The sequence below is a fragment of the Coenobita brevimanus genome, chromosome 31 (assembly GCF_032717465.1).
Source record: "Coenobita brevimanus isolate Jiangsu-jjx chromosome 31, ASM3271746v2, whole genome shotgun sequence".
Lineage (NCBI taxonomy): Eukaryota > Metazoa > Arthropoda > Malacostraca > Decapoda > Coenobitidae > Coenobita > Coenobita brevimanus.
The window spans coordinates 4,905,165-4,931,718 of record NC_136984.1 but is presented as its reverse complement, the minus strand read 5'-3'; the positions used below and the strand labels follow the sequence as shown (position 1 = coordinate 4,931,718).

General features: G+C 41.6%; 1 protein-coding gene across 1 annotated transcript in view; it reads right to left on the bottom strand.

Annotated features, from left to right (window-relative positions):
- Positions 1 to 15,301, bottom strand: part of LOC145395408 (uncharacterized) — a 41,067-nt gene extending 25,766 nt beyond the window's left edge. Inside the window, exons 1-2 of the mRNA XM_080269012.1 lie at positions 15,261 to 15,301; positions 7,069 to 7,195 (exon numbers count right to left, since the gene is read on the bottom strand). Coding sequence (XP_080125138.1) covers positions 7,069 to 7,195; positions 15,261 to 15,299 — 166 coding nt within the window. The 5' untranslated portion in view covers positions 15,300 to 15,301. The remainder of the gene's footprint in view (positions 1 to 7,068; positions 7,196 to 15,260) is intronic.
- Between the last annotated feature and the right edge of the window lie 11,253 nt (positions 15,302 to 26,554).

The window sequence follows — 26,554 nt, the reverse complement described above, 5'->3', positions numbered from 1 at the left end:
GCGACGCACCCCTAGGTCACCTGCCAGTGATACTATCGGACTCTGACAGTGAATAGACGCCAAGAACTTCTCCACTTGACCACACGGGAATTTACAGTGTTGTGCAGTGAAAAAAACAGAGCATTGTGTTAAGGATTTACAGTTGTGAGTGAAAAGACAATTTTTGAACTAAATTTAACGTAAATAGACGTGTATTTTTGCTTTAGAAAATGGTTATAAGAGTGAAAAAAGTCAAAGTGCAGAGTGCAACACTTATTAAGTTACAATGGAGCATAAGTTTGACAAGAGTGTGCACTGTGAAGAGAATGGACTTCTGAGTGCGAATGACTAAGTTCAGTGCAAGACTTCATGAACAGTGTACTGCAAGTGCTTCAAGAAATCCTTCTTGCTGTCAGAATCCGAAAGGAGGTGGTTAGTCATCAAGATGGCCATGGACTTGCTGTAAGTAGGCAGAATGTTTCATACAGTACTCTACTGTATTTTCCATACTATACTTACCTCAAACACCTCATTTCACTCTTTTATATCCCTTATTGGTGTCGATATGCTGTGTCTTACATGTTATATATGTGCAGTAGGAAGGTGTTTTTCTGAGTTAGGCTAGGTTAGGGTCCATAACTACCAGTCCAGGAGCCAGGGACTTGTAAGTACCCAGAATGTTAAATATTGAATGAACCTACCTCAAAAACCTCATTCTATGCTTCTTTTGCATTTATTTCAGTCATTTATGTCCCTTATTGGTGTGATTTGGGTCTTAAGTAGGTGCTATGCATGTCCAGAGGGAGTTGTATAGGTGTTTTTCTGAGTTAGGGTCCATAAGTACAAGTCCATAACCTGAGGCCCAATATCCGGACAGGACCACTATCCGGACCTGCCTATGGCTCTATTGTGTTGGATATTGGAGGGATTACTTATATATATATATATATATATATATATATATATATATGTATCTCTCTCTCTCTCTCTCTCTCTATATATATATATATATATATATATATATATATATATATATATATATATCTATATATATATATATATATCTATCTATATCTCTGTTTATATCTATATATATATCTATATCTAGATATATATGTATATATATCCATATATGTATATATATATATATATATCTATATCTATATATATATGTGTGTATCTATATATATATCTATATATATATATATATATATATATATATATATATATATATATACACATCAGTAATCTACCATTTTTATCTTTCACTCTCCTACTAACTTCACTGTCACCCTGTCTTACTCTCTTTACATCTTTCCAGAATATTTTTTTACGGTCCCTCCACTTATCACTCAAATTCCTTCCAAATTCCTCATCCACTCTCTTCTTACTCTCTCTTACTAATCTTTTCATCTCTCTCTTCCTTTGTATATATAACTCTCTCTTCTGCCTCTCAACTTCTTCCAAGCCCCTATTACTCATCCATTCATTGTATGCTTGATTCTTTTGTGCCACAGCCTGTCTCACCTCTTCATTCGACCATGCTGTTCGTCGCACCCCCTTCCGTCTTCTCTTCACCCCTCACACCACATCACATGCTGCACGTACTTCTTCTGTGAATATCTTGCATACACCTTCCACAGCCCCGATCTGCTCTAATTTTCATATTTACCCAATTGTTCTTACACTTCTTTCTTATATTCTGCCTTTTTCTCATCCTCTTGTAACCTTTCCACTCTCCTTGCAACTACTCCTTCCTCCTGTCCTTCCCTTCTTCTATTTGTCCATCTTACTTGGATCTTGATTCTGGCCACCACCAAGTAGTGGTCAGAAAGTCCACTCCCCCCAACCTCTATAAGTTCTTGCATCCATTACACATCTTCGTATCCTTTCATCCACACACACATAATCAATCATTGCCTTCTTTTCATTTAGTTCACCATCCACCCTTCTCATCACTCACCTGTGGATCATTTTGTGCCTGTACTGGCTATCACCAACCCCTTCCCGGCTCAAATGTGCACTAACGCACTGCCATTCTCGTCTATCTCAGCAGGCACACCCCACTCACCAACTATTCCATCCACCTTCACATTCCCTACTTTACCATTGACATAACCAGTCAAAAACACTCTCATTCCTTCCAAACTATTCCATGCACACTTCCACATTTGTCCAGAACTCTTCTCTCACTCTGCTTGCACGATCTTGCATTGGGCATACACGCACACAATCGCCCACATTTGTATTCCAACTTTCAATCTTAACCACACAGTCCTTGAGCCAACTGATCCATACTCTCTTATGTTCTTCTTCCATCTTTTACTCACAACAATATACACTCCTTCTTTTGCCCTCTCATTCTCACCTACTCCTGCACATATACCCCATCCATACTCCCATTCTCTCACACTCTCTCCTATCCGTGTAGTTTCAGTTACCTCACATATATCCACTTTCGCACCCTCAAGCACCTGGACAATCTCTCTCTTTCTCTCTTTCACCTCATCATTCGCACCCCTTACATACCACGTCGCAATCCGTACCATGTCCATTGTCCAGTCCTTGGTCGTCATCTTTTGGTCAGTCCTTGTCCGAGGCTTCTTGTTCGCCTTTTTAGTTAGCTGTTTTCCGGGGAGGGGCACTAACCCTCCGCCAGCCCTTTTAATCGCCTCATACGACAAGCAGGGATACTGGGGGAGTATTCTTGAAAACCCCCCTACCCCTATGGAGTAATAATAATAATAATAATTATAATAATAGCAGCAGCACTAGCAGTAGTAGTAGTAGTAGTAATGATAATAATAATAAAATAATAATAACAATAATAATAAAATAATAATAATAACAATAATAATAATAATAATAATAATAATAATTAATGATAATAAAAATAAAAATAATAATAATAATAATAATAATAATTAATGATAATAAAAATAATAATAATAGTAGTAGTAGTAGTAGTAGTAGTAGTGGTAGTGGTAGTTGTAGTAGTAGTAGTAGTTGTAGTAGTAGTAGTAGTTGTAGTAGTAGTAGTAGTAGTTGTTGTTGTTGTTGTCGTTGTTGTTGTAGCAGTGGCAGAAGAAACGAGAACACCAATGATGTAGCTAGGATTTTTGGCAGTAAGATGAGACGGGAAGGTCTCGATGGCAACAAGATTCCTGTCAGTTGAATCACCAAACGGAGTACTTGACAGAAGAAACAATGGAACAACTAAAGGAAAAACACCCTACTGCACGACAAGCAAGTGTCCAGTCCAAGCTTGACGGGAACTTCACTTCACCCAGTTCTATCATATACGACAGGGTAACTGGAGATATGGTGTGGAGGAAGGCAATGCACACACAGTGAAGGGCAGAACAGTTAGGCCTGGATGCAAAATCTTGGCGAGTATCCCTTAGCAACATCGAGTTTGGGGAGGCAGCAACAGACCTGTGTAACACCATTGCCTTGCTGGCGAGGAAGCTGACTTCCTCTCAGTGCAACAACACTGAAGCACTGACGGCTTGCAGACTAATCCCCCTCGATAAGAATCCAGGATTAAGGCCCATTGGAGTGGGTGAAGTCCTCAGGCGGATTATAGGAAAATGCATCATGGGGGTGGTAACAGATGATGTGGGGCAGGCAGTTGCCAACCTCCAAGTGTGTGCAGGCCAGGAGGCAGGAGGTTAGGCAGCAGTTTACTCGATGAGGATAATGTATGAGGAAGAGGAATGTCAGGCAGTATTATTAGTTGATGCCACAAACATTTAATTCCATCAACCGAGAGGAAATACTGCATAACATCAAGGTTAAATGCCCAGCATTTGCCCAGTATGTGAAAAACACCTACAAAGAACCAGCAGACCTCTACATTGCGGGTAAGACAGCTACCCACGATGTTGGTGTAATCCAAACCACAGAAGGACTACCCAGGAGGACCCCGTTGCCATGGCTACTTACATCCTGGCTATGACAGTACTGCAACAACAAATCAAATACGAGGCCTCCAATGTAAAACAAGTAGCCTATGCAGATAATCTGACAGGTGCTGGTAAGGTGGAAGTTGTGAGGAATTAGTGGGACCGTGTAACATCTAATGGCCCTGAAGTAGGTTACTGCCCTAATGCAAAAAAGTCCATCATGATCGTGAAACCAGCTTACTATCAAGATGCACAGGAGGCCTTCAGAGACACAGACGTGATAGTGACTAAGGAAGGTCAGAGGTAAGAGGTATCTGACTGGAACCATGGAATTCGAAGACCAATATGTGAGTGACAAGGTAAAGACATGGGTAGAAGAAATTCATGTATTATCCAGCCACACAAAAACAGACTACCAAGCAGCACATAGCACATTTACGTATGGTGTAAAGCACAAATGGACCGTCGCGATGAGGACCATACCTGACATCTAGTTGCTGCTACAGCCACTAGAGTATGCTATCAGGGTTTCATTCCTCCCATCTCTTACCAATGGTGACATCCCCACACCAGAAGAGAGGGACCTTCTAGCATTATCACCCAGGATGGGAGGCATTGGCATTATAAATCCAGCAGCCGAGGCAACCTACGAACATAGAAATTCACTTAGGGTCACCGAATCCTTGTCACAGAAGATTTGCACCCAGGTTGAGAAAAGTGAGGTCAACCACCAAAGGCAGGAAGATATAAAGACAAAGATAAGCAAAGAGCGAGAAGCAAGACAAAGGACCGCTGCAGCAGTTAACAGAACATTTAACACCAGGTCAAAACAGAAGAGTTGAAACTGCACAGGAGGTTGGGGCATTGAACTGGCTGACAACTCTGCCTCTCAAGGCAAAAGGCTTCCACATCAACAAGCAAGAATTTATTGACGTCATAGCCTTGAGATACGGGTGGCCAATAGAGAACCTACCTCAACACCGTGCCTGTGGCACTGCCTTTGATGCGGACGATGTAATGATTTGCAAGAAGGGAGGCTTTATCCGACACGATAAAGTACGCGACCTCACTGCCAAAATGCTGCAGGAAATGTGCCATGATGTCACGATTGAGCCAGCTCTGACACCCCTAGACGGCGAGCACTTCACCCACAGAACACCGAGCACATCAAATGAAGCAAGAGTGAATGTCAGTGCTCGAGGTTTCTGGAGACTTGAGCAGAAGGCATTCTTCGACATCAGGATATTTGATCCTATGGCGGCATGTCATCGTCAACTGTCTCTCGAGGCTGCTCACAAAAGGGATGAACAAAAGCAGAAATTAGCAAGAAAGGATCCAACATGTGGACAACGATCGATTTACTCCCCTTGTGTTCACAACATCAGGTGGGATGGGTCCAGAGGCAGTGAGATTCTACTAGAGGCTGGCAGAGATTCTTTCTGAGAAGAAGCATCAACCCCAGAGTTCCGTTATGGCCTTGATGACATGTCGAGTGTCATTCTCCCTCGTGAGGTCTGCATTCCTACTGTGTGTCTCAGGGGCACAAGATCATCAGCCCTCAGGCCTGCCTCTCTGGCGGGTATGGATTACGAAGCTACTGTGGTCGAAAGTTACATAGACCAGCGACTCCAATAGATTAATATTTTTATTAGCACTGTAATTTAATGAATAAAAATAAAATAATAATAGTAATAGTAGATGGTTGGTAACCACAGCCGTTGGCGTGCTTGGGGCCAACGGATTGTAATATGAGGGTTAGTGTTAACCTTCACATTACAACTCCAAATGGTGAACTGTATTAGCAAGGTTGGTTTTGATCTTCACAATATAATTCACCAATGGATGGAGGTGATTTGGAAAAAAAACAAAACAAAAAAAACAGTAGTAGTAGCAGCAGCAACAGCAGCAGCAGTAATAATAGCAGTAGTAGTAGTAGTAGTAGTAGTCGTAGTGATGATCATGATGACGATAATAATAATAATAATAATAATAATAATAATAATAACAATAATAATAAAAATATTAATAACCATCATCATCATCATCATCATGATCGGGACCTCCTTTCGCACCTTAGGGCAGGGTGAGAAGTCGCAACGTCCAGACAGCCCAGATTTACCCAGTCCAATGGGACACGTTTCCTTTCATTTGTCATTCAAGCCCCCGGAATCCTGGCTCTATATGATACACCAAAAACATTCAACACTTTCTGTAGCTTCATATAAAAAAATCTGATAGATAATAATAAAATTTATTCCGATAGATGATAATAATAATAATAATAATAATAATAATAATAATAATAATAATAATATTATTATTATTATAAACACTGACGGATACGAAAATCTCTGCCGATGATAACAGGTGGAAATCAATGACAGAAACAGAAGCGGCAGAAATAGTAGTAGCAGTAGTAGTAGAAGTAGTACTAGGAGTAGCAGTAGTAGTAATACCAGAAATATACTACTAATACTAGTAACAACAATAATGAAAATAAATAAATAAATAATAATAATAATAATAATTATTATTATTATTACTATTATTATTATTATTGTTGTTGTTGTTATTATTTTTATGGTAATAATAAATAGCAGACACATATTATTATCTTCCTTGTCTTGTGGATATACAAAGTGATCCACATTTGTATCATAATCCTTGTGTGTTGTTGAGACGACTCAGTCTGATGGTGTGGGGAACAGAGACTTTGGTTCCTCTCTGAAATTAGTAGAAATGACACAATTCATGAACGTAAAAGAAAAATGTAATATAAATCACAAAGGGCGTAATGGGAAATAGAAAATAATATTGGCTAAACACTGCATGGTATCGCTGACTAAGCTGTCCCCGGAGCAGCCGAGAAATGTGAGGGCAATATTTGGACAACCCTGCATGATAGTTTGTGCAAAGGGTGGTAATCTTTGGTATTAATCAACTTTTTGTCCTCAATGAGAGATTTTGTTTTTATTCTTGTTGAGAGAGAGAGAGAGAGAGAGAGAGAGAGAGAGAGAGAGAGAGAGAGAGAGAGAGAGTAAAGTATGTCTTAATAATAGCTTCCTCTAACACTGAAGTATTGGAGGTAAGATGAAAAAACGTGAAAAAAAACAACAACAACTGTGTTAGGGCGGACGAACGACAGAGAGGGGGGGGGGAGGAGCAGAAGAGAGAACTAACTTACCAGCCAGGGTTGAAGGGAAGTACTCTACTTTAATATGGGCGTCCAAGAAATCAGAACATTCAGCAACATAAACAGGCACGACTTTGTAGTTCTCTTCGTTCAGCTCACCATGGACTTTCCGCAGGATCTGTGGAAGTAGTTATGAAGAATATTGAGTATATGATCATCGGAGTGCATCTTGACTAGTGATGTAAAGTAAATAAAACGCGTTCGTTTTATTAATATGAAAAACTTTTTTGTTTTGCTAAAAAACAAGTAGATAAAACTAGTTGAAAACTAGGTTGAAGTGAAAAGAGTATAGACGAATATTTTCATTAGGGCCTAATATTTGGGTGGCTTTACAGTAACCCGTATGAGTGTGTGTGTGTGTGTGTGTGTGTGTGTGTGTGTAATAAATTCATTTACACTTGAGTTTAGGGGACTGTCTGGCACCTCAAAGTAGTTTAATTTGAAAAGAGTAGCCTGTCATTCCCTTGCATTATACAGTATTTTGGTAAATTTTGAGCGACATGGTTTGCATACATAATAGACAAGGAAATGTGAATATGCCAATAAAAAAACATCCAAAGCTACTCTTCTTGGATTTTTAAATTTTTTTAAAACATACGATTCTGCAGGCTGTCTTCTCAGCTTAAAGGGTCGCTAGCGCTTCCCCGTTACTGATTTAATTTCCATGCAGTACGCTGATAAACTTTGCTATTCTTTTATCTGTATCTCTGTAATACTGACATAGATTGCATAACAAACATACAGGATAATCTTAAAGTAAAATCATTTTTAAATAGGGAAAAGTATTTCTTTTAAAGGTTCTTACAGGAACCTACAGCATTATAACAAGCCAATCTAGCTTATGTGTTATAGAACTAGAACCATCTGAACTACTAATATGCTTAACTGTACATGATGAAACCAAATTATATTTTAATAACCTGTTTAATAATAAAGTAATCCAACAGGCTTCTTCATACTCTTATTTTCCCTAATCAAAGATATAAAAGGATAATAATGAAAAAAAATCAATCGTGTAAAGTGTAAACATTTACCGATGTAAATCTTGTTTACTTTTATTGTACTTACTGTAGAGGTCCTTTGTACAAAAACTGATACAGACTGAGCCTTGGGCTGAAGCAGTGTTATCAAATATATAATTACGGTCATGAGAACAAGAATTAAGAAAGGAGTAAAGAAATTTCACTGTGGTTATAAGGTTTAAGGCAGTCAGTTATTAAGCCTGAAGGTCAGACTCGTCAGTGGTTCTAGTCCTGACTCCTGGCCCTGCTACCTCCTCTAACGTGGAGTAGGAAACTTGGTTAATTTCTTGCAAATTTTGGAATAAATAAACAGCTTGTCAACACAGTTCAAACAGGTTAGTGGGGAAATATATATTGTATTTTTACACTTTCCAGAACTGTCAGAATGTTTGACTAATGTCTTACCCCCAAATATGAACTTTTGCATAGATAATGGTGTAAGAATAATCAAATAATCGTACCGGGAAATCAGGGGAAAAAAACAATAAAAAAAAAAAAAAAAGAAACTTATAAAAAGCACGTTTTTTGTTTAAAAAAAAAAAGACCAAAAAGTTTTTTTTTTTTTTTTTTTTTTTTTTTTTTGCATCACTAGTCCTGACTGCGAGCGGGCTGGCAAGAAGAGCGAGATCTGGAGAGGGCTGGAGCGTTTGAAGGTCCGAACTTAGGCCTGGTGTTGCCACGGCAACGTCATCATGTAACCCTCAGCAACTGCAGGCAGCATGATTGCTGGCACAGCATAGAGAAAATGACTTGGACTTCGAAATTTTACACTAAAGTGCAAATCATGAAAGTAAAATAAATCCGCTAATCAAAACATCAAGATTTAACCCACCCAGATTCGACCTAACGAGTTCGACCTGACTGTGAGGCAAGGTAAATTGAATCTGACATATTAGAGACCGATATTTACCATGTTACTTTTTTTTTTTTTTTTCAGAATACGATATTGCAGTCACTGTGTTCCCATTCAGATGAATCTGGGGTTGCAATTATTACTACTACTACTACTACTGCTACTACTACTACTACTACTGCTACTGTTACTATTACTGTATGTCCACTGAGAGGGTGCTGCGACATTCGTACATACTTAATATTATATTTTACGAGAACTCAGTCACAAAATTTAGTAACAACTGTCATGGCTTTAACTTTTTCCCTATTATTCACGAGTTTCACTGTGCAGCGTCTTATAACTGTAGTGAAGATAAAAGTGTATACAGCCAGCCGTTTATACAACTGAACCCCTTCATTAAAAATCCCCAGTAGAGCATCCCTGAATTTTATTTTTTTTTATGCAAGGAAGAAGAAACCAAAGGCCAGGGGCACGCAAATTGCTCCCTCCAAGACAACATTAATGCAAGATAACTGAGAACCAAATCAAGTTCCAATCATTTCGAGATGCCTGGACACACCACGTTTGAAAGACTGTATATCGTAGGCCGTAGGAAAAACAGACCAGAGGGAGACAGTTCCACACTTGACCTGTTGCATACGTGAAGGACTAGGAGTAGCGGTTAACTCTTGCATTAGAGAGTTGCATTAAAAGGGTATGAGAGTTTGTTGCTAGACTGGTGCTACGTGCCTGCCGAAGTGGTGGAAGGATGCAGACAGACAGTTCAGAGTAACAGTGACGATTGAAGCAGCGATAGAGAAGAAATAAGGATGCAACAGTGTGGCAAAGAGACAGAGATTGAAGGGAGCCAGAAAGAAGAGGAGAGTTAATGAGACGAAAAGCCTTTGAATCCACGTTATTGAGAAGAAGTGTGTGTGGGGAGCCTCTCGACACATGAGTGTTGTACTCTACACAGGTGAAAAAAAAAATAAAGTGAACAACTGTGCAGGGGTAAAGAAGGTACGGAGTTTGCTCAGCACATCCAATCTCTTGGACGCAGATTTTACAAGGGAGGTAATATATTCTTTCCAAGATAATTCCCGATAGAACGAAATACTCAGTATGTTTATTGGTGACGCAGAATTGAGCTGGCTGTTGTTAAAAGTTAGAAGGTATATCTGTGGAAGATTTTGTCTATCTATCTATCTATCTATAGCCCGACGCCCTAATCCCGCAAAGGGTGGCCGCAGACAAAACGCCTCCAAGTCACTCTGTCACCCACCATTTGACTCCCCTCCCCCAACTCACCCCCTCCCTCATATACCTCTCAACTCCATCCCTCCACCTCATCCTCGGTCTACCCCTCCCTCTCCCTCCCTCCACCTCACCTACATACACCCTCTTAGTCAGTCTTTCATTCTCCATCCTCTCCACATGTCCAAACCACCTCAGTGTATTTCTCCTAATCTTTTCAACCACATCCACATCTACCCCACAACGTTCCTTCACTTCTTCATTCGTCAACCTGTCCCTCCATGTCACTCCACATGCTCCTCTCAAGTAACTCATTTCCACTGCTCTCACTCTTGACTTGTTCCCCTCTTGCAAGGTCCACGCCTCGCTTCCATACGTCAGGGTAGGGATCACAATACCATCATGCAGTGACTTCTTAACTTCCATACTCACCTCCCTATTTCTCATCACTGCTTTCAGTGTGCCAACAACCTTCCTTCCCTGCTGTACCCTTTCACGTACTTCATCCCCCAAAGTTCCATCCTTACTCATCACACTACCCAAGTACTTGAATGCACTCACATTCTCCATATCCTCACCATCCAACCTCACTGCACACTCTGTGACTTCATTCCTCTCAAACACCATAACTTTACTTTTGTTTACATTAACTTTCAGCTTCCTCCTCCTACACACTGTCCCAAATTCATTCACCAAACCTTGCAACTCCCATTCATCTTCACTCAACAATACTGTATCATCAGCAAACAGCAACACCGGAAGCTTCCAAATCTCACCCTCATTCATTAGGGCCACCCCGACATCCACTGCCCTACCTTGTACCTCCTTTACGACCCCATCCATATATATATTAAACAGCCATGGAGACATTACACACCCCTGTTTCAGTCCCACATTGAGATCAAAGAACTCACTCAGCTCTCCATCCACTCGCACCGTAGCCCTAGCTCCCTCGTACATACTCTTCACAGCACTCAACAATTTCCCCTCCACTCCATATATTCTTAATACCTTCCACATACCTTTCCTATCTATTCTGTCATAAGCTTTCTCCAAGTCCATGAAGGCAGCGTACACTTTCCTTCCCTTCTCTAGATACTTCTCCACTAAACATCTTAGAACAAATATCTGATCTACACACCCTTTTCCCTTCCTAAATCCCCCTTGTTCTTCTCCAACTAGCTCCTCTGTCATATGCCTCACCCTGTCAATGAGTATTCTACCATATATTTTACCAGTCACACTAAGAAGGCAAATACCCCTATGGTTACCACATACTTCTCTCTCCCCTTTTCCTTTGTACAGAGGAACAATTATACCTGATTTCCAGTCCTCTGGAACCCTTCCCTCTTCCCAAGCCAATCTACACAACTTCCATATCCACTCCACAACAATCTCACCCCCATACCTAAGCATTTCACCACACACTCCATCAATTCCTGGGGCCTTTCCCAGCTTAATCTTCTTCATCGCTTCCACTACTTCCGACCTACTGATCTCTTCCTCCCTCCTCTCATCTCTTCTTCTCCCAGCCATTCCCCAACCACTTATACTCACACTGCTCTCACTCTCTACCTTCAACAAATCCTCAAAGTGCTCCTTCCATCTCCTCAATTTCTCTCTCTTCTCCACCAACAATCTATTATTCCTATCTTTCACTCCCCTACTATTTCCCCTTTCACACTGCCTTACTTTCTTTACCTCCTTCCAAAACAATTTCTTACTCTCCCTCCATTTCACACTCAGATTCCTCCCAAACTCTTCATCCACTTTCTTCTTACTCTCCTTCACCAGTCTCTTAACCTCCCTTCTCCTGCTCACATATACCTCTCTCTTCTCTCTCTCATCTTCTCCCCTACCTCTACTCGCCAACCATTCACCATATGCCTTCTTCTTTTGTTCCACAGCTCGTTTCACCTCATCATTCCACCATGCTGTCCCTTGCACACCCTTGCATCTCCTCCTCACTCCACAAACCACCTCACACGCTGCGCTTATCTCTTCCGTGAATATCTTACATACGTCTTCCACCCCTTCCATCTGCTCTAGCTCATACCTTCCCAATCTTTCTTCCACTATGCTCTTATACTCTGTCCTCTTCTCACTGAGTTTCTGAAGCATTTAAAACAGTAAGGTTATTTTTGCCCCAATGAGAGATATGAGGCAAGTCAGACATTAAGTGTGCCACAGCCTCATCTCTTGCTTGTTGAAACAACTACTGAGATGGATGCTGTGGGAAGCGAATGGAAAGGTGTAGGGTGGAGTCATCAGTGTATGAGGGGATTGGGCTAGATGTATAGCTTAGAAGGTCGTTGATGAATAAAAGGAAGAGAGTTGTTGATAGGACAGAGCCCTGAGGCACACCACTATTGATAGCTCTAGGAGGTGAACAGTGGCCGTCTACAACAGCAGCTATAGAACGACCAGAAAGGAAGCTAGAGATGAAGGCACAGATAGAACAATAGAAACCGCAAGAGGGTAGTTTGGAAAGTAAAGTTTTATGCAAGACTCGATCGAAAACCTTTGAGATGTCAAATGCAATGGCAATGCTTTCTCCAAAGACCCAAGAAAAGGATGACCAGGTGACTAAAGGGTAGGTGAGAAGATCACGAGTGGATCGCCCCTGACGTAACCCATACCAACGTTAAGAAAGAAGGGTGTAAGGAAAGATTTTTTTTTTTTTTGCTAAGAATAGACTCGAAAACATCTGAAATACTGGATGTTAAAGCAATTAGGCTAAAGCTAGATGGTCTCCCTTCTTTGGGACATGCTGAATGAGAGGAACCCTTCCAGTATGAAGGAGAGGTGCAAGTTGATAGACAAAGACAAAGGAGTTTACCTAGACAGGGTGTAAACACAGACGCACAGTTCTTGAGAACAACAGGACGGACCTCATCAGACCCATATGCCTTGTTAGCATTGACACTAGTGATGGCAGAAAATAAATCAATTGAAGACATTTTAGTGTCAGTTATTAGGAAGTCTGAGGAGGGAAGGGATGGAGGGACAGCACCGGAATCGTCTAAGGTGGAATTGGAGGAGAAAGTCTGAGTGAAGAATTCTTCCTTATCAGTAGAAATAGCTACAGTGCCATCAGAATGGAGAGGAAGAGGGAATGATGTTTAGGTAAAGTCGTTAGAAATGTTTTTGGCAATATACCAGAAGGAGTGGGAAGAATTTGGGTTGGAAATCTCACAGCATAGAGTACGGATGAAATAATTTTTAGCAACGTGAAAAACAGACAGCACAATTCCGGGCAGAAACACTAAAGACATTAGATTTAGTGGTGGATTGGCTCCATTATCTTTTGTAGGACTTCGTGTTGTGAACAGCATTAGAACAAGCGTGATTTAACTTTTTTTTTTTTTTTGCATTAGTCAATGGATATGAGAAAGCAACGGATGCTTTCATGCCCAAGAGAATAACCTTCGTAATGTGCATGGCACACTTACATGGCCATCGGCCATAGAAGCAATAATCATTCCAGGGAAAGTCAAAGGAATACTGCCTGAGGGCTTTCCAATCAGCAGCTTAAAAGTGCCACAACCGACGTTTCCTTGGATGGTCCACAGGCCATACTGGAGCAATAGGACGGGTTAAGGTGATAAGGTTGTCATCGGAGGAGCCCAATGAAGAGGAAAGATTTACAGCATAAGCAGAAGGATTAGCTGTAAGGAAGATTCCATATATGTTGGAATTCTCTCCAAGAGGGTCAGGGATATGGGTAGGGTGCTGTACAAGCTGTAGTAGGTCATTAAGGATAGAAAAGATGTAGGCTTGTTCACCAGGTGGTTCAGTGAAAGGAGATGAGAGCCAAAGGTGTCGGTGGGCATTGAAATCTCCTAGAATGGAAATATCAGAGGAACTAGAAATGGAAAGGATGTGTTCCATTGTAGAAGTAAGATAGTCGAAGAATGTTCCATAATCAGTAGAATTAGGGGATAAGTAGATGGCACAGATATATTTAGTCTGAGAGCGACAGGAAAGCCAAAGCCAGAGAATAATGAAATAAGATAAATCAAGTTCAGGAACACGAGGGCGAGATAAGTCTTTGCGTACATATATGTAACAGCCACCTTTGGTTTTGAAATGAGTATCGAAAAAGTAGGAGGATACGAAGAAGAGTTTATTGTCAGTTGCCTCATACAGCTGAGTCTCATTTAGGAAGAGAACGTTAGGTTTAGAGGAGTAGAGGTGATGCTCAACAGAAGAAAGTTTGAGGAAAGGCAGCGAATGTTGCAGAAATGAAGTGAATCAGACAGTGGTTCCAGGTATCTCGCTGGGTCTTCAACGGGCGAAGGGCAGATGGTGGGGGCATTAATGGTCCTCTCTCCCCCTGGTTGAACAACGCCATTTTTTGTCAGTTTTGAAGAGGAAGCGTAGTGTGTACTGTGCATGTAGTTTGGTGTTGACAGAGAAACTTGTAATGGAGAGTATGCTGGCCTACTCTCTGTGTTACTGAAACACTGAAAAAGTTCAGCAAAGGGGGGTGGTCAGGAACTAGTCATGAGGGCTAATGAAGCGGGAGCTCCAGCTCTCCCTGTCACCAGCTTTCCACCCTTGGGAGTGCCGCCCTGCTCTACTGATGCTACAGTCAACTCCCTGACTGAGTCCGTACCGACAGCCTGAGAAAAGTTTATGAAAGGAAAGATTCTTCAGCATCATTATATTTAAGATAGATTCAAAGGCTTTAGAAATACAAGAGACGAAACTGTTTTGGTGACAACAGGACTGATTGATGGATGGATGGAAGAAATTTTCCTGGCGGTGCAACAGGGATGGTTAAATGCCGCAGAATTTCAATGATTATGGCTAACAATAAATAGGAAATAGACACAAAGATAAGACTAAAGCAAAGACAAAAAAAAACAAGCAAGTCATTATACATCAGATAAAAAAAATAATGTTAAAAGTGCATAAAATCATTCAACACGCCAGCGGCAACCCTTCTTAGAAACAGGCTGAATGACAGCAAACTTCGAGAGAGAGAGAGAGAGAGGGAGAGGTGTTGTTGCCAAGCGTTTAACAGGTGTAATAAATAAAGCCAAAATAAAGCTTGTGAAATATGTTACCGGGCTGCATTTGTTCAGCTGAGACTGGCAAAACTCCATCGTCCTTGGTTTACTGCAATGAGTTAGCGCTGGGGAGAGGAAGTTATTGTCAGATTCTGACACATGAATGAAGTAATGTGGCGATAAGTAATGCTACACACCAGCATAACCGACTCTCTCTCTCTCTCTCTCTCTCTCTCTCTCTCTCTCACACACACACACACACGCACATTATATATATATATATATATATATATAAGCATAACACTGTCAATACATCTTACACCCTTTCCATATTGCATTGTTGATATGTAAGCACACTCTTATGAATCCACGCTACACTTTCATTATTAAAGAAAAAAATGCAACATTCAACAGCTCTCCATCCACACCATACAACCGCAAAGCGTTCCAAAAGCCTTCCCTTTTCACCCTGTCATACAGCTTTTCCAGATTCATAAATGCCAAAACTACCGCACCTGCCTTCACACTTGCAATCGCCACTTTCTTTAATGAAATATACCACACCTGAGCCTGTATTAACGTCAGTTAAGTAAGCTTCCTAACAACATTTCCTTACCAGCTTATCTTTGATTTCAGCTCATTAATAATCCCGTGTGTGTTATATCTGCCTTCCATTTGCTGTTTTAGAACGTAAAAGGCAGCAATAAGGGGTAGGATGGAAATTAACTGCTAGGGAAAAGATATTAGAGATCTTCTTTAATCGAAGAGAATACGCGGCTTGAAAATACATTGTTCATCACTAACCAGACATTCTGATATATTCCCCACCTTGTCTTTAATTATTCTTCCATATATGATTTCTAAACACAGACACCAGATTAATTATAATATACAGTATGTTTATGTACACTCACTTCTTTCACCAATAGTTTTGTACAGGAGCATAACTAAAGCATCTTACACTCCATTGTTATAATTTCTCTAATTTCTAGTATAACCCATAAAAAATATTAATGCCACTCATCGTTACACTATACCTGTATTCTCGCCAGTTGATGAAACTCCCTGACATCTTAAGAGATTTTTTATAATAAACCCTACAGTCCTTCTCCGTGTTACATAAATCATTTTAACCCCTTGGGTGCTGTAAGCATCTGAGAAGGACGGGTCAACAGACTGGTACAAACCTCTCAGAAGCCTCTTAACGAATGTTAATGGAAAATAGCCGCACCAGGGCATGAGTTAGGCCAGAGCCCTCAGCAGCCTAGGGGTTAATATCGCAATAATCTGCATAAGTAATGTATAAAAGGATATTAACCAGCCACATCCAAAAGTGAATCGCTAAGGAAATGGTGTTAGGGAGCTACGTTTCCCAACGAGAATCGAGCATATCCCACATCAACATCTGCTACTTTTACGCTGTTTAATCTCCACACAGCATTAAACCAAACAGACAAATCCTACTCACCTAACTTCCAGTCAAACACGTCCCTGAGAATAAACTTGTATGGAGTCTCAACATGACAGCCCAGGATTCCCATCTCGCCGAATGGTTCAGCTGCTGCTATCATCATCATCATTATCACTGAAGTCAGCAATGCCTCCATGATGGACATACAATGAAGAACTTTTCAGTCTGTGGCAGAGTTAGGTTACGTTTGATTAGAATGGTTAAAATAGGTTGAAGTAGTGTGGTTAGGTTAGGTTGATTAAGTTAGGTTTGTTTAGGTCAGGTTAATTATGTTGGGTTGAGTTAGGTTAAGTTAATTATGTTAGGTTATGTTAAGTTTGTCAGTTTTTTTTTTTTTTTTAGATAATGAATGAGGAAGGAAAAGCAAAGGAAAAAAAAAAGTCCATGTTCCTAAAGGCATCCTCCATTCCTAAAATATTTATAACAACTGGATTTAAATTGAAGTGGATTAAATGTTTGTGAGAAGCAACTCCCAGGAAGTGAATTCCAGAGAGTAGTAGTTCTGGGGATAAATGAATTTTGATAAGCAGAGGTTCTGCATTGTGGGGGAGAGAGTGTTAGTTCATGGGCGCTCCCAGCTGCCCGAGTATTTCGGGAGAAATATGAAGGGGAGGCACAATTGAAGCAAGTTCGTCAGAGCATTTACGGTAAAAATATCGATAAAATAATGCTAAAGAAGCAACATCTCTACGTACTGATAATAGAGGAAGGTCCTGTGTAATGGCAGGATTATCGATTAATCTAATAGCTTTATTTTGAATTTTGTCCAACTGCCTCAGTGCAACCGCTCCACATCCACTCCACAGTGGTGAACAGTATTCGATCTGAGAACGCACATGACTTTTGTATATTGTGGCCATCTGCTCTTCAGTGAAGAACTTACGAACTCTGTACATAAGTCCCAATTTTTTGGAAGCGTTTTTAGCAAGGGATTTAACATAAGCTGTCCAGCTTAGGTTGGGGTTTAGAGTAACACCTAGGATATCAATTGTAGTGGATATGGGAGTATTGACATCATTTAAAATTATGTGAGAGTCAGAGGGATTCTTTCTGTTGGAGAAATTAATGTATATAGTTTTCTGAGCATTAAATGAGAACAGATTTGTTTGTGCCCATTGATTAATTTTAGAAAGGTCCTGCTTCAGAGAAATTGTTGGGTTTATTTGGGAATTTATAATATCAAATTGTGTAAAGGAGGTACTAAATGTGAAAGAACTATGAAGGGTCGAGTCATCAACATAAGAGTGTACTGGGTTGTGAGTGACAGATAGGAGGTCATTTATATGAAGAAGAATGAGAGTTGGGACCAAAACTGATCCCTGAGGTACGCCAGCATTTATGGAATGAAACTGAGAATTAATTCCATCTACCATGACCCGTATTTTTCTATTATGAAGGTAAGAAGAAATTAGAGGAACCAATGATGCAAGGCCATAGTGTGACATCTTAGACAATAAGGCCTGGTGCCATACTCTGTCAAATGCTTTTGAAATATAAAGTGCTGTTGTGTGTGTTTCACCGTGTTGGTCTATTGTTTTGATAATCTGATGGGTAAGAAGGCAAAGAATATCTACGGTTGAATGTTCTTGTCTAACTCCATACTGCCGATCATTGATTAATTTATTGATTTCTAGATGCTTGACTATGTGTTTGTTAATTAGTGTCTCAAAAACTTTACCGAGAACGGAAGTTATTGTAATTGGTCTATAGTTTGATGGATCAGAAGTTGCCCCCCTTTTATGAACAGGATGTATATATGCTTCATTCCAAGAGGCTGGAAAACTTGAGGTACGGATGCATAAGTGGAAAAATTTTGCCAATACAGGAGCCAACACTGACGAGCAATTTTTAAGTACTATTGAAGGAATTTCATCTGCACCAGTAGTTTTGTCTACTAAGAGATTCTGTAATACAGCTTGTACATATTTGGTGTGAATCATGAAAGGAGGTACTTAAGGAAAATCAAGTAATATTGTGATTTTCTGTATTTAGGGTTGAGTTTGTTGAAAAAATGTCAACAAGAAGGTTGGCTTTTCCACGTGGGTCACTTACTAGATTTCCATTGGGGGACTGTAACGGTGGAATGGAAGAGGTGGTAGTGAAGTTAGTTTTGAATGAATTAAGAGTTGACCAGAATATTGTGTTATCATATGGGTTATTTAGTAGTTTGTTAGCTTGTCTATGTAGAAAGTTTGATTTAGAAAGATTGATAACAGTTTTGGCATGGTTTCTGATAATTCTATAATAGTTAAAGGCTTCTTTGGTTTTGGTCCTTGTATCTATCTATCTAAAACACTTATCTATATAGATAGATAAGTGTTATAGGCTATTGTTTTATGTTCTGTTACTCTAGCACAATTGTGGTCAAACCATTTAGGAGAATTACATCTTTTTCTGTAACTATGATGGGGAATGAATGTTTCCATGCCGACTTTAATGAAATCCTGTATGTGGCCCAATGTGGAATTTGCATCTTGGGAGAAAAAGGAGGTCCAAGGAACATCCATGAAAAATTTTTGGAGTCCCTCCCAGTCTGCCCTATCGTAGTGCCATTTAGTAACCACGACAGGTTCAAAGCAGGAGGGTGTGGTAGGTGTTGAACTGGTGGCTTGAATCAGACAATGATCAGAGGATCCGATGGGGGATTTCACTTCGACGTTATAATTAGATGAATTGGATTAAAAAAAAAACCCTGGGGGTAGGGGGGTTTCCAGAATACTCCCCCAGTATCCCTGCTTGTCGTACGAGGCGACTAAAAGGGTTGGTGGTGGGTTAGTGCCCCACCCCGTAAAAAGAACTAACTAAAAAAGCGAACAAAGCGCCTCGGACCCGGACGGACCATACGTTGACGACTAAGGAACGGACAAAGGACATTCTTAGGGTGGGAACGTGGAATGTGAGAGGAGTCAATGATGAAGTGAAAGAGAGAGAGATTGTTCAGGTGCTTGAGGATGCAAAAGTGGATATATGTGGATTGACTGAAACTAAATGGCAAGGTGAAAGGGTGAGAGAATGGGAATATGATTTAGGTATATGTGCGGGAGTCAATGAAAATGAGAGGGCAAGAGAGGGAGTATGTCTGATGATAAGCAAGAAGTGGAAGGAGAATATAAGAGAGTATGGAACAGTGGGTGCAAGGATTGTATGGGTGAGGATGAAAGTAGGTATACAAGCGTGGGCGATTGTATGTGTGTATGCCCCGACAGAGGATCGAGTGGCAAGAGTGAAAGATGAGTTTTGGGAGAGTGTAGAAGCGTGTATGGACAAGTTTGAGAGGAGTGAGAGAGTGCTGTTGATTGGAGACATGCATGGCAAAGTTGGGAGTGTATGAGTGGATGGAGTGGTTGGTCAGTGGGATGTGCCAGTTGACGTAGATGGGAATGGAAGTGCTTTGGTGGACATCTGTGCTTGTAAGGGGTTGGCAATTGCCAACACCTACTTTCGGCATAAGATGATCCACCGGTATACATGGAGAGTAATGAGGAGGATGGATGGTGAACTTGTTGAACGAAAGGCAATGATAGACTACGTGTGTGTGGATGAGCGAATGAGAAGACAAGTGTTGGATGCAAGAGTGTGGAGAGGGTGGGGGAATGGAGTCTCGGACCATCACTTAGTGATGGCCAAGGTAGAGCTGCAAAGAAAGTGGTTGAGGAGACGAAGGGGAAGACAGGAGGAAGCAACTCCTGTGAGAAGAGTGGAGAAATTGCAAGATAGTGAGAAAATGAGAGTATAAGAGCATAGTGGAAGAAAGACTGGGAAGGTATGAGCTAGAGCAGATGGAAGGGGTGGAAGACCTATGTAAGATATTCATGGAAGAGATAGGCGCAGCGTGTGAGGCGGTTTGTGGAGTGAGGAGGAGCTGCAAGGGTGTGCAAGGGACAGCATGGTGGAATGATGAGATGAAACGAGCTGTGGAACAAAAGAAGAAGGCATATAGTGAATGGTTAGCAAGTAGAGGTAGGGGAGAAGATGAGAGAGAGAAGAGAGAGGTATATGTGAGCAGGAGAAGGAAGGTTAAGAGACTGGTGAAGGAGAGAAAAAAGAAATTGGATGAGGAGTTTGGGAGGAATCTGAGTGTGAAATGGAGGGAGAGTAAGAAATTGTTTTGGAAGGAGGTAAAGAAAGTAAGGCAGTGTGAAAGGGGAAATAGTAGGGGAGTGAAAGATAGGAATAATAGATTGTTGGTGGAGAAGAGAGAGAAACTGAGGAGATGGAAGGAGCACTTTGAGGATTTGTTGAATGTGGAGAGTGAGAGCAGTGCGAGTATAAGTGGTTGGGGAATGGCTGGGAGAAGAAGAGATGAGAGGAGGGAGGAAGAGATCAGTAGCGCAGAAGTAGTGGAAGCGATGAAGAATATTAAGTTGGGAAAGGCCCCAGGAATTGATAGAGTGTGTGGTGAAATGCTTAGGTATGGGGGTGAGATTGTTGTGGAGTGGATATGGAAGTTGTGTAGATTGGCTTGGGATGAGGGAAGGGTTCCAGAGGACTGGAAATCAGGTATAATTGTTCCTTTATACAAAGGAAAAGGAGAGAGAGAAGTATGTGGTAACCATAGGGGTATTTGCCTACTTAGTGTGACTGGTAAAATATATGGTAGAATACTCATTGATAGGGTTAGGCATATGACAGAGGAGCTAGTTGGAGAAGAACAAGGGGGATTTAGGAAGGGAAAAAGGTGTGTAGATCAGATATTTGTTCTAAGATGTTTAGTGGAGAAGTATCTAGAGAAGGGAAGGAAAGTGTATGCTGCCTTCATGGACTTGGAGAAAGCTTATGACAGAATAGATAGGCAAGGTATGTGGAAGGTATTAAGAATGTATGGAGTGGAGGGGAAATTGTTGAGTGCTGTGAAGAGTATGTACGAGGGAGCTAGGGTTACGGTGCGAGCGGATGGTGAGCTGAGTGAGTTCTTTGATCTCAATGTGGGACTGAAACAGGGTTGTGTGATGTCTCCATGGCTGTTTAATATATACATGGATGGGGTTGTAAAGGAGGTGCAGGTAGGGCAGTGGATGTGGGCGTGGCTCTAATGAATGAGGGTGAGATTTGGAAGCTTTCGATGTTGCTGTTTGCTGATGATACAGTACTGTTGAGTGAAGATGAATGGGAGTTGCAAGGTTTGGTGAATGAATTTGGGACAGTGTGTAGGAGGAGGAATCTGAAAGTTAATGTAAGCAAAAGTAAAGTTATGGTGTTTGAGAGGAATGAAGTCACAGAGTGTGCAGTGAGGTTGGATGGTGAGGATACGGAGAATGTGAATGCATTCAAGTACTTGGGTAGTGTGATGAGTAAGGATGGAACTTTGGGGGATGAAGTGCGTGAAAGGGTACAGCAGGGAAGGAAGGTTGTTGGTACACTGAAAGCAGTGATGAGAAATAGGGAGGTGAGTATGGAAGTTAAGAAGTCACTGCATGATAGTACTGTGATCCCTACCCTGACGTATGGAAGCGAGGCATGGACCTTGCAAGAGGGGAACAAGTCAAGAGTGAGAGCAATGGAAATGAGTTACTTGAGAGGAGCATGTGGAGTGACGTGGAGGGACAGGTTGACGAATGAAGAAGTGAAGGAACGCTGTGGGGTGGATGTGGATGTGGTTGAGAAGATTAGAAATACACTGAGGTGGTTTGGACATGTGAAGAGAATGGAGAATGAAAGACTGACTAAGAGGGTGTATGTAGGTGAGGTGGAGGGAGGGAGAGGGAGAGGTAGACCGAGGATGAGGTGTAGGGATGGAGTTGAGAGGTATATGAGGGAGGGGGGGTGAGTCGGGGGGAGGGTGGTCAAATGGTGGGTGACAGAGCGACTTGGAGGCGTTTTGTCTGCGGCCACCCTTTGCGGGATTAGGGCGTCGGGCTATAGATAGATAGATAGAGGATTTTAAAAACAAGTCCAATAGGTTGGGAGTTTGATCGGGGTTGTCTGGTACATGGTTGGGTTGACTGACTAACTGGGTGAGGGTAAATGAGTCTGCAATTAGCTCACATTCAAGATCAGAGTGAATAAGTGAGCCATTCAACATTATGGACATTAAAATCACCCAGAATAGTAATTTCTGATGCAGTATTAATGTTGAGGACACTTAGTTGTGAAGACAGAGTCGAATAAACTCGGCTCTGGAGGGGCATTAGGGGAACGATAACCACAACAGAAATACTTAACTTTACCAAAAGAATTTAATTTGGATATGGAATAGTCGAAATAAGGACAATTAAGTTTAGTAATCTCCTCCGGGGTAATTTCTGATTTACCAAGGCAACATACGTCTCCTTTGGGTCTGAAATTTTGAATCAAGATATAACCAGGAAAATTATCTAGCTAAATCAGAGGTGGAGCTTACTTGTGTCTCTGTCAAAAATAGTAGATCTGGGGATTCAAACTGGAGGAAATTTTGAACAGAACTGATGTTGGAGTGAAGTCTCCCACTATTGCAAAAGAAAGTTTTACTGCACTAACGAGCAGATTTAGGGCGCTGCAACACTGGAGGTTACGTTAGTCAGGTTAATATGGTTAGGTAGATTAGGTTAGGTTAAGTTGGCTTTAGGTTAAATTAGGTTAAGTCGGGTTTAAGTTAGTTTAGGTTAGGTTAGGTTGTGTTAGATTAGGCTAGTTACGCTAGATAGGTTAAGTTAGTATTGGTAAGTTAACATTAGGTTAGGTTAGTTACGGTTACTTAGATTGACTAGGATAGGTTAAAATACGGCTTATTTAAAAGCCTATCGAATACACGAGGGTACTTTTTTTTTTCTAGTGCAAGGAAGAATAAAGCAAATACTAATTGTTTCCTCCAAGAAAAATATAAAAACAAGATGACTGCGTATAAGAGACTGGAAATCATAGCTAGTAGGAAATACATAAAAAGACAAATCCAGAGTTGACCTGTTGCATACATAAAGGACTGTGAGTAATGGTAAAATCTTGCATTAAAGAGCTGTACAGGAATGGGACGAGAGTTTGCTCTGAGACAGGTGCTATGCATATGTCATGGTGATGGAAAGATGCGAGCAGACAGTTCAGAGGAGCAGTGACTATTGAAGAAGCGATAAAAAACAGATAAAGATCCAACAGTGCAGCACAGAGAAAGAGGTTCAGCAGAGCCAGTAAGAGGAGGAGAGTAATTGAGACGAAAGGCCTTTGACTCCACCTTGTTGAGAAGAGTTGTATGTGAGGCGCATTGTCACACCTGAGATCTACATGAGGCGAATAAAACCCGTGTAAAAAGTAAACAACTGTGCAGGAGTAAAGAAGGCATGGAGTCGGCACAGGATACCTAATCTCTTCGAAGCTGTTTTTCCAAGAAAGGTAATATGATCTTTCTAAGGTATATCCCAAGTGAATGAAACCCTAAGTATGTTCAGAGATGATGCAGGATTGAGTTGGTTATTGTTAAGAATAGAAGATATTCCTGTGGTAGATTTTGATGGGTCGAAAAAGATGGAAGAACCAAGTTTTTGTTGCATTAAGAACAACAAGATTACTTTTACCTCAATCATAAATATGGCCCAAGTCAGAGATTAACCCCTACCCACAGGCTGACGTGTATAGCTGTCACGGTTAAGGGCACAGAGCACCACCAGCTGACAGGATTTGCCTCAAGCATCTTCCCGCCACCCTTTTAACTCGTGACCATTTTCTATGACAACCATCGGGTAGGTAGGCTCCCCATGTACCCCACGGATGTGCAGCTCAGTTTGTACATGGCACTGGCAGAGTGAAGAGCCATGTCATCATCATCATATTCGTCCGATTCCATCCCACCGTGCGCAGGGCTGATTGCATCATCAACCCCCGAGAAAGTTCTGCCCTTGGTGCCAGGGAAAGGGCTCGGTGACAGTGCCATTAATGGACACATAGTGAGAGTACGTCTTTGGAGGAGAGAAGGAGTTACCATGTGGAATGTTAACTCTCTCGCCCTTTGACCCCTTCCTGCTCTCAGATGCCTGAAAAAACTCCTAAACTCCTGCAGGACGAGAGCAGGGCCTTCGACAGTGACGAGTTCACTGAGGAGGAGGATGTAGATGACCCAGCACACCAGACAGGTGAGCGTAGAGTTCGCAGTCATATGTGAAATAGACATCGACCAGCCGTCTCACCATCATGCTCCCCACCTGCTCGCCGTCGTCTCACCCTCAAACTTCCACCTTCACCTCAGTTGAGTACTTCAAAGGCAGAATCACCACAACCAGGCCCTTCAGGAGTGGAATTTTCCACACTGGCTCCACGTGGTGTTACTCAGCAGTAAGTGTCTTCTTTGAAGGCTCGAGTCAAGTGAGTCATCACCTCCTTACTCCCCCACCTCCCACACCTCTCCTTCTCCTTCCCCTCATCACCTGCCTGTTGGTGTTCACGCAGGCGTGCATGCACGCAGAAAAAACGTGCTGCACCATGGCAAACGGCCCGCTTTACCAGGTGTGCATAGAGTGGATACCTTTGTCTGGGAGGATGGAGCAGGATTTGAGCCCTCTGTGCTGGTGTTTGATGAGGAATGAGCAGATGTTCAGGAGGATGAGTTTCCCTCCAGGCCCTGGACTATTAGCATTATTTTCAGGCAATATTCACGACTACAGTTATGCAATACCTAATGGAAGAAATAAATTTCCACCAGGCTATGTGTGTGCAGTAGCTGGGCAAGGCTGCCAGCAAAACCATGCACATGAGGGTTTGGCAACCTGTGGAGGGCGGGAGTTGTTTGTGTGGCTAGCCCTTACCATGTTGATATCACAGTGAAAAAAACATGTGCTTCATGACTATTGGTTGGTAAATGAACACGTGGGCACAGCTGTCTTTGGTAAGTATAAGGCCCGTGACAGGTACATGGCCAACCTGAGGTTCCTCCATTCCAACAGAAATTATGGGCTGCACCGAACGACATGTTGTGGAAAATTAGACCCATTCTAACAATGCTCGAGGAGTCATTATTCAGGGTTTTTTGTCCGTTTCGGAAAGTGGTAATTGACGAGTCACTGTGTTATTCAGGGGAAGGTTGGCATTTATTCAGTATGTGCCATCCAAACATCACCATTTTGGGCTGAAAATCTTTGTCCTTTGCGACTGCAGAACTGGATATGTGTTCGATGTGCTAGTTTATTCAGCAACAGATGTTGATATACCTAAAGACGAGCCTCACTGTCGTTGATCAAGTATTTGCTTGAACATGGTATTGGGTCCTGTGGAACTGTTCAGGAAAAAAGAAAGAATTTCCCTGTATTCCCAGCAAATACTGAGAAAGGAGCCCTTCTTGCCAAGAACTGTGACAACATATTAGTCCTATGGCATGACAAGAGACAGGTTAACATGTTGTCAACAGTACATATGGGTGTGTTTGAGGGAATGGGGAAAACAGACTACAGGACCAGGGAACCCGTGTGGCAGCCAAATGCTGTTAACGATTATAATATCAACATGCAGCTTGTTGATAAATCGGACATGCAAATAGGTGAGGTTGATTTTTTTTCTTTTTATTAAGCGAGGAAGAAGGAACCAAAGGCCGTGTTGTTCTTTCCAAGAGAGAAACAAAATACAAGAGAGAGCCAAATTCAAGATCCGATCATTTCGAGACGCCTGGACGCACTGCGTTTGAAAGACTGGAGATCATAGGAAGTTGGAAATACAGACAGAGGGAGACAGTTCCAGAGATGACCTGTTGCATAAATGAAGGGCTGGGAGAAACGGTAAACTCTTGCATTAGAGAGTTGGACAGAAAAGGGATGAGAGTTTGCTGCTAGACGGGTGCTAACCACCCGTCATAGAGGTGGAGGGATGCAAGCAGACAGCTCAGAGGAGCAGTGACCATGGAAGTAACGATATAAAAGAGATAATGATGCAACAGTGCGACGAAGAGACAAAGGTTGAAGGGAGTCAGTAAGAGGAGGAGAGTTGA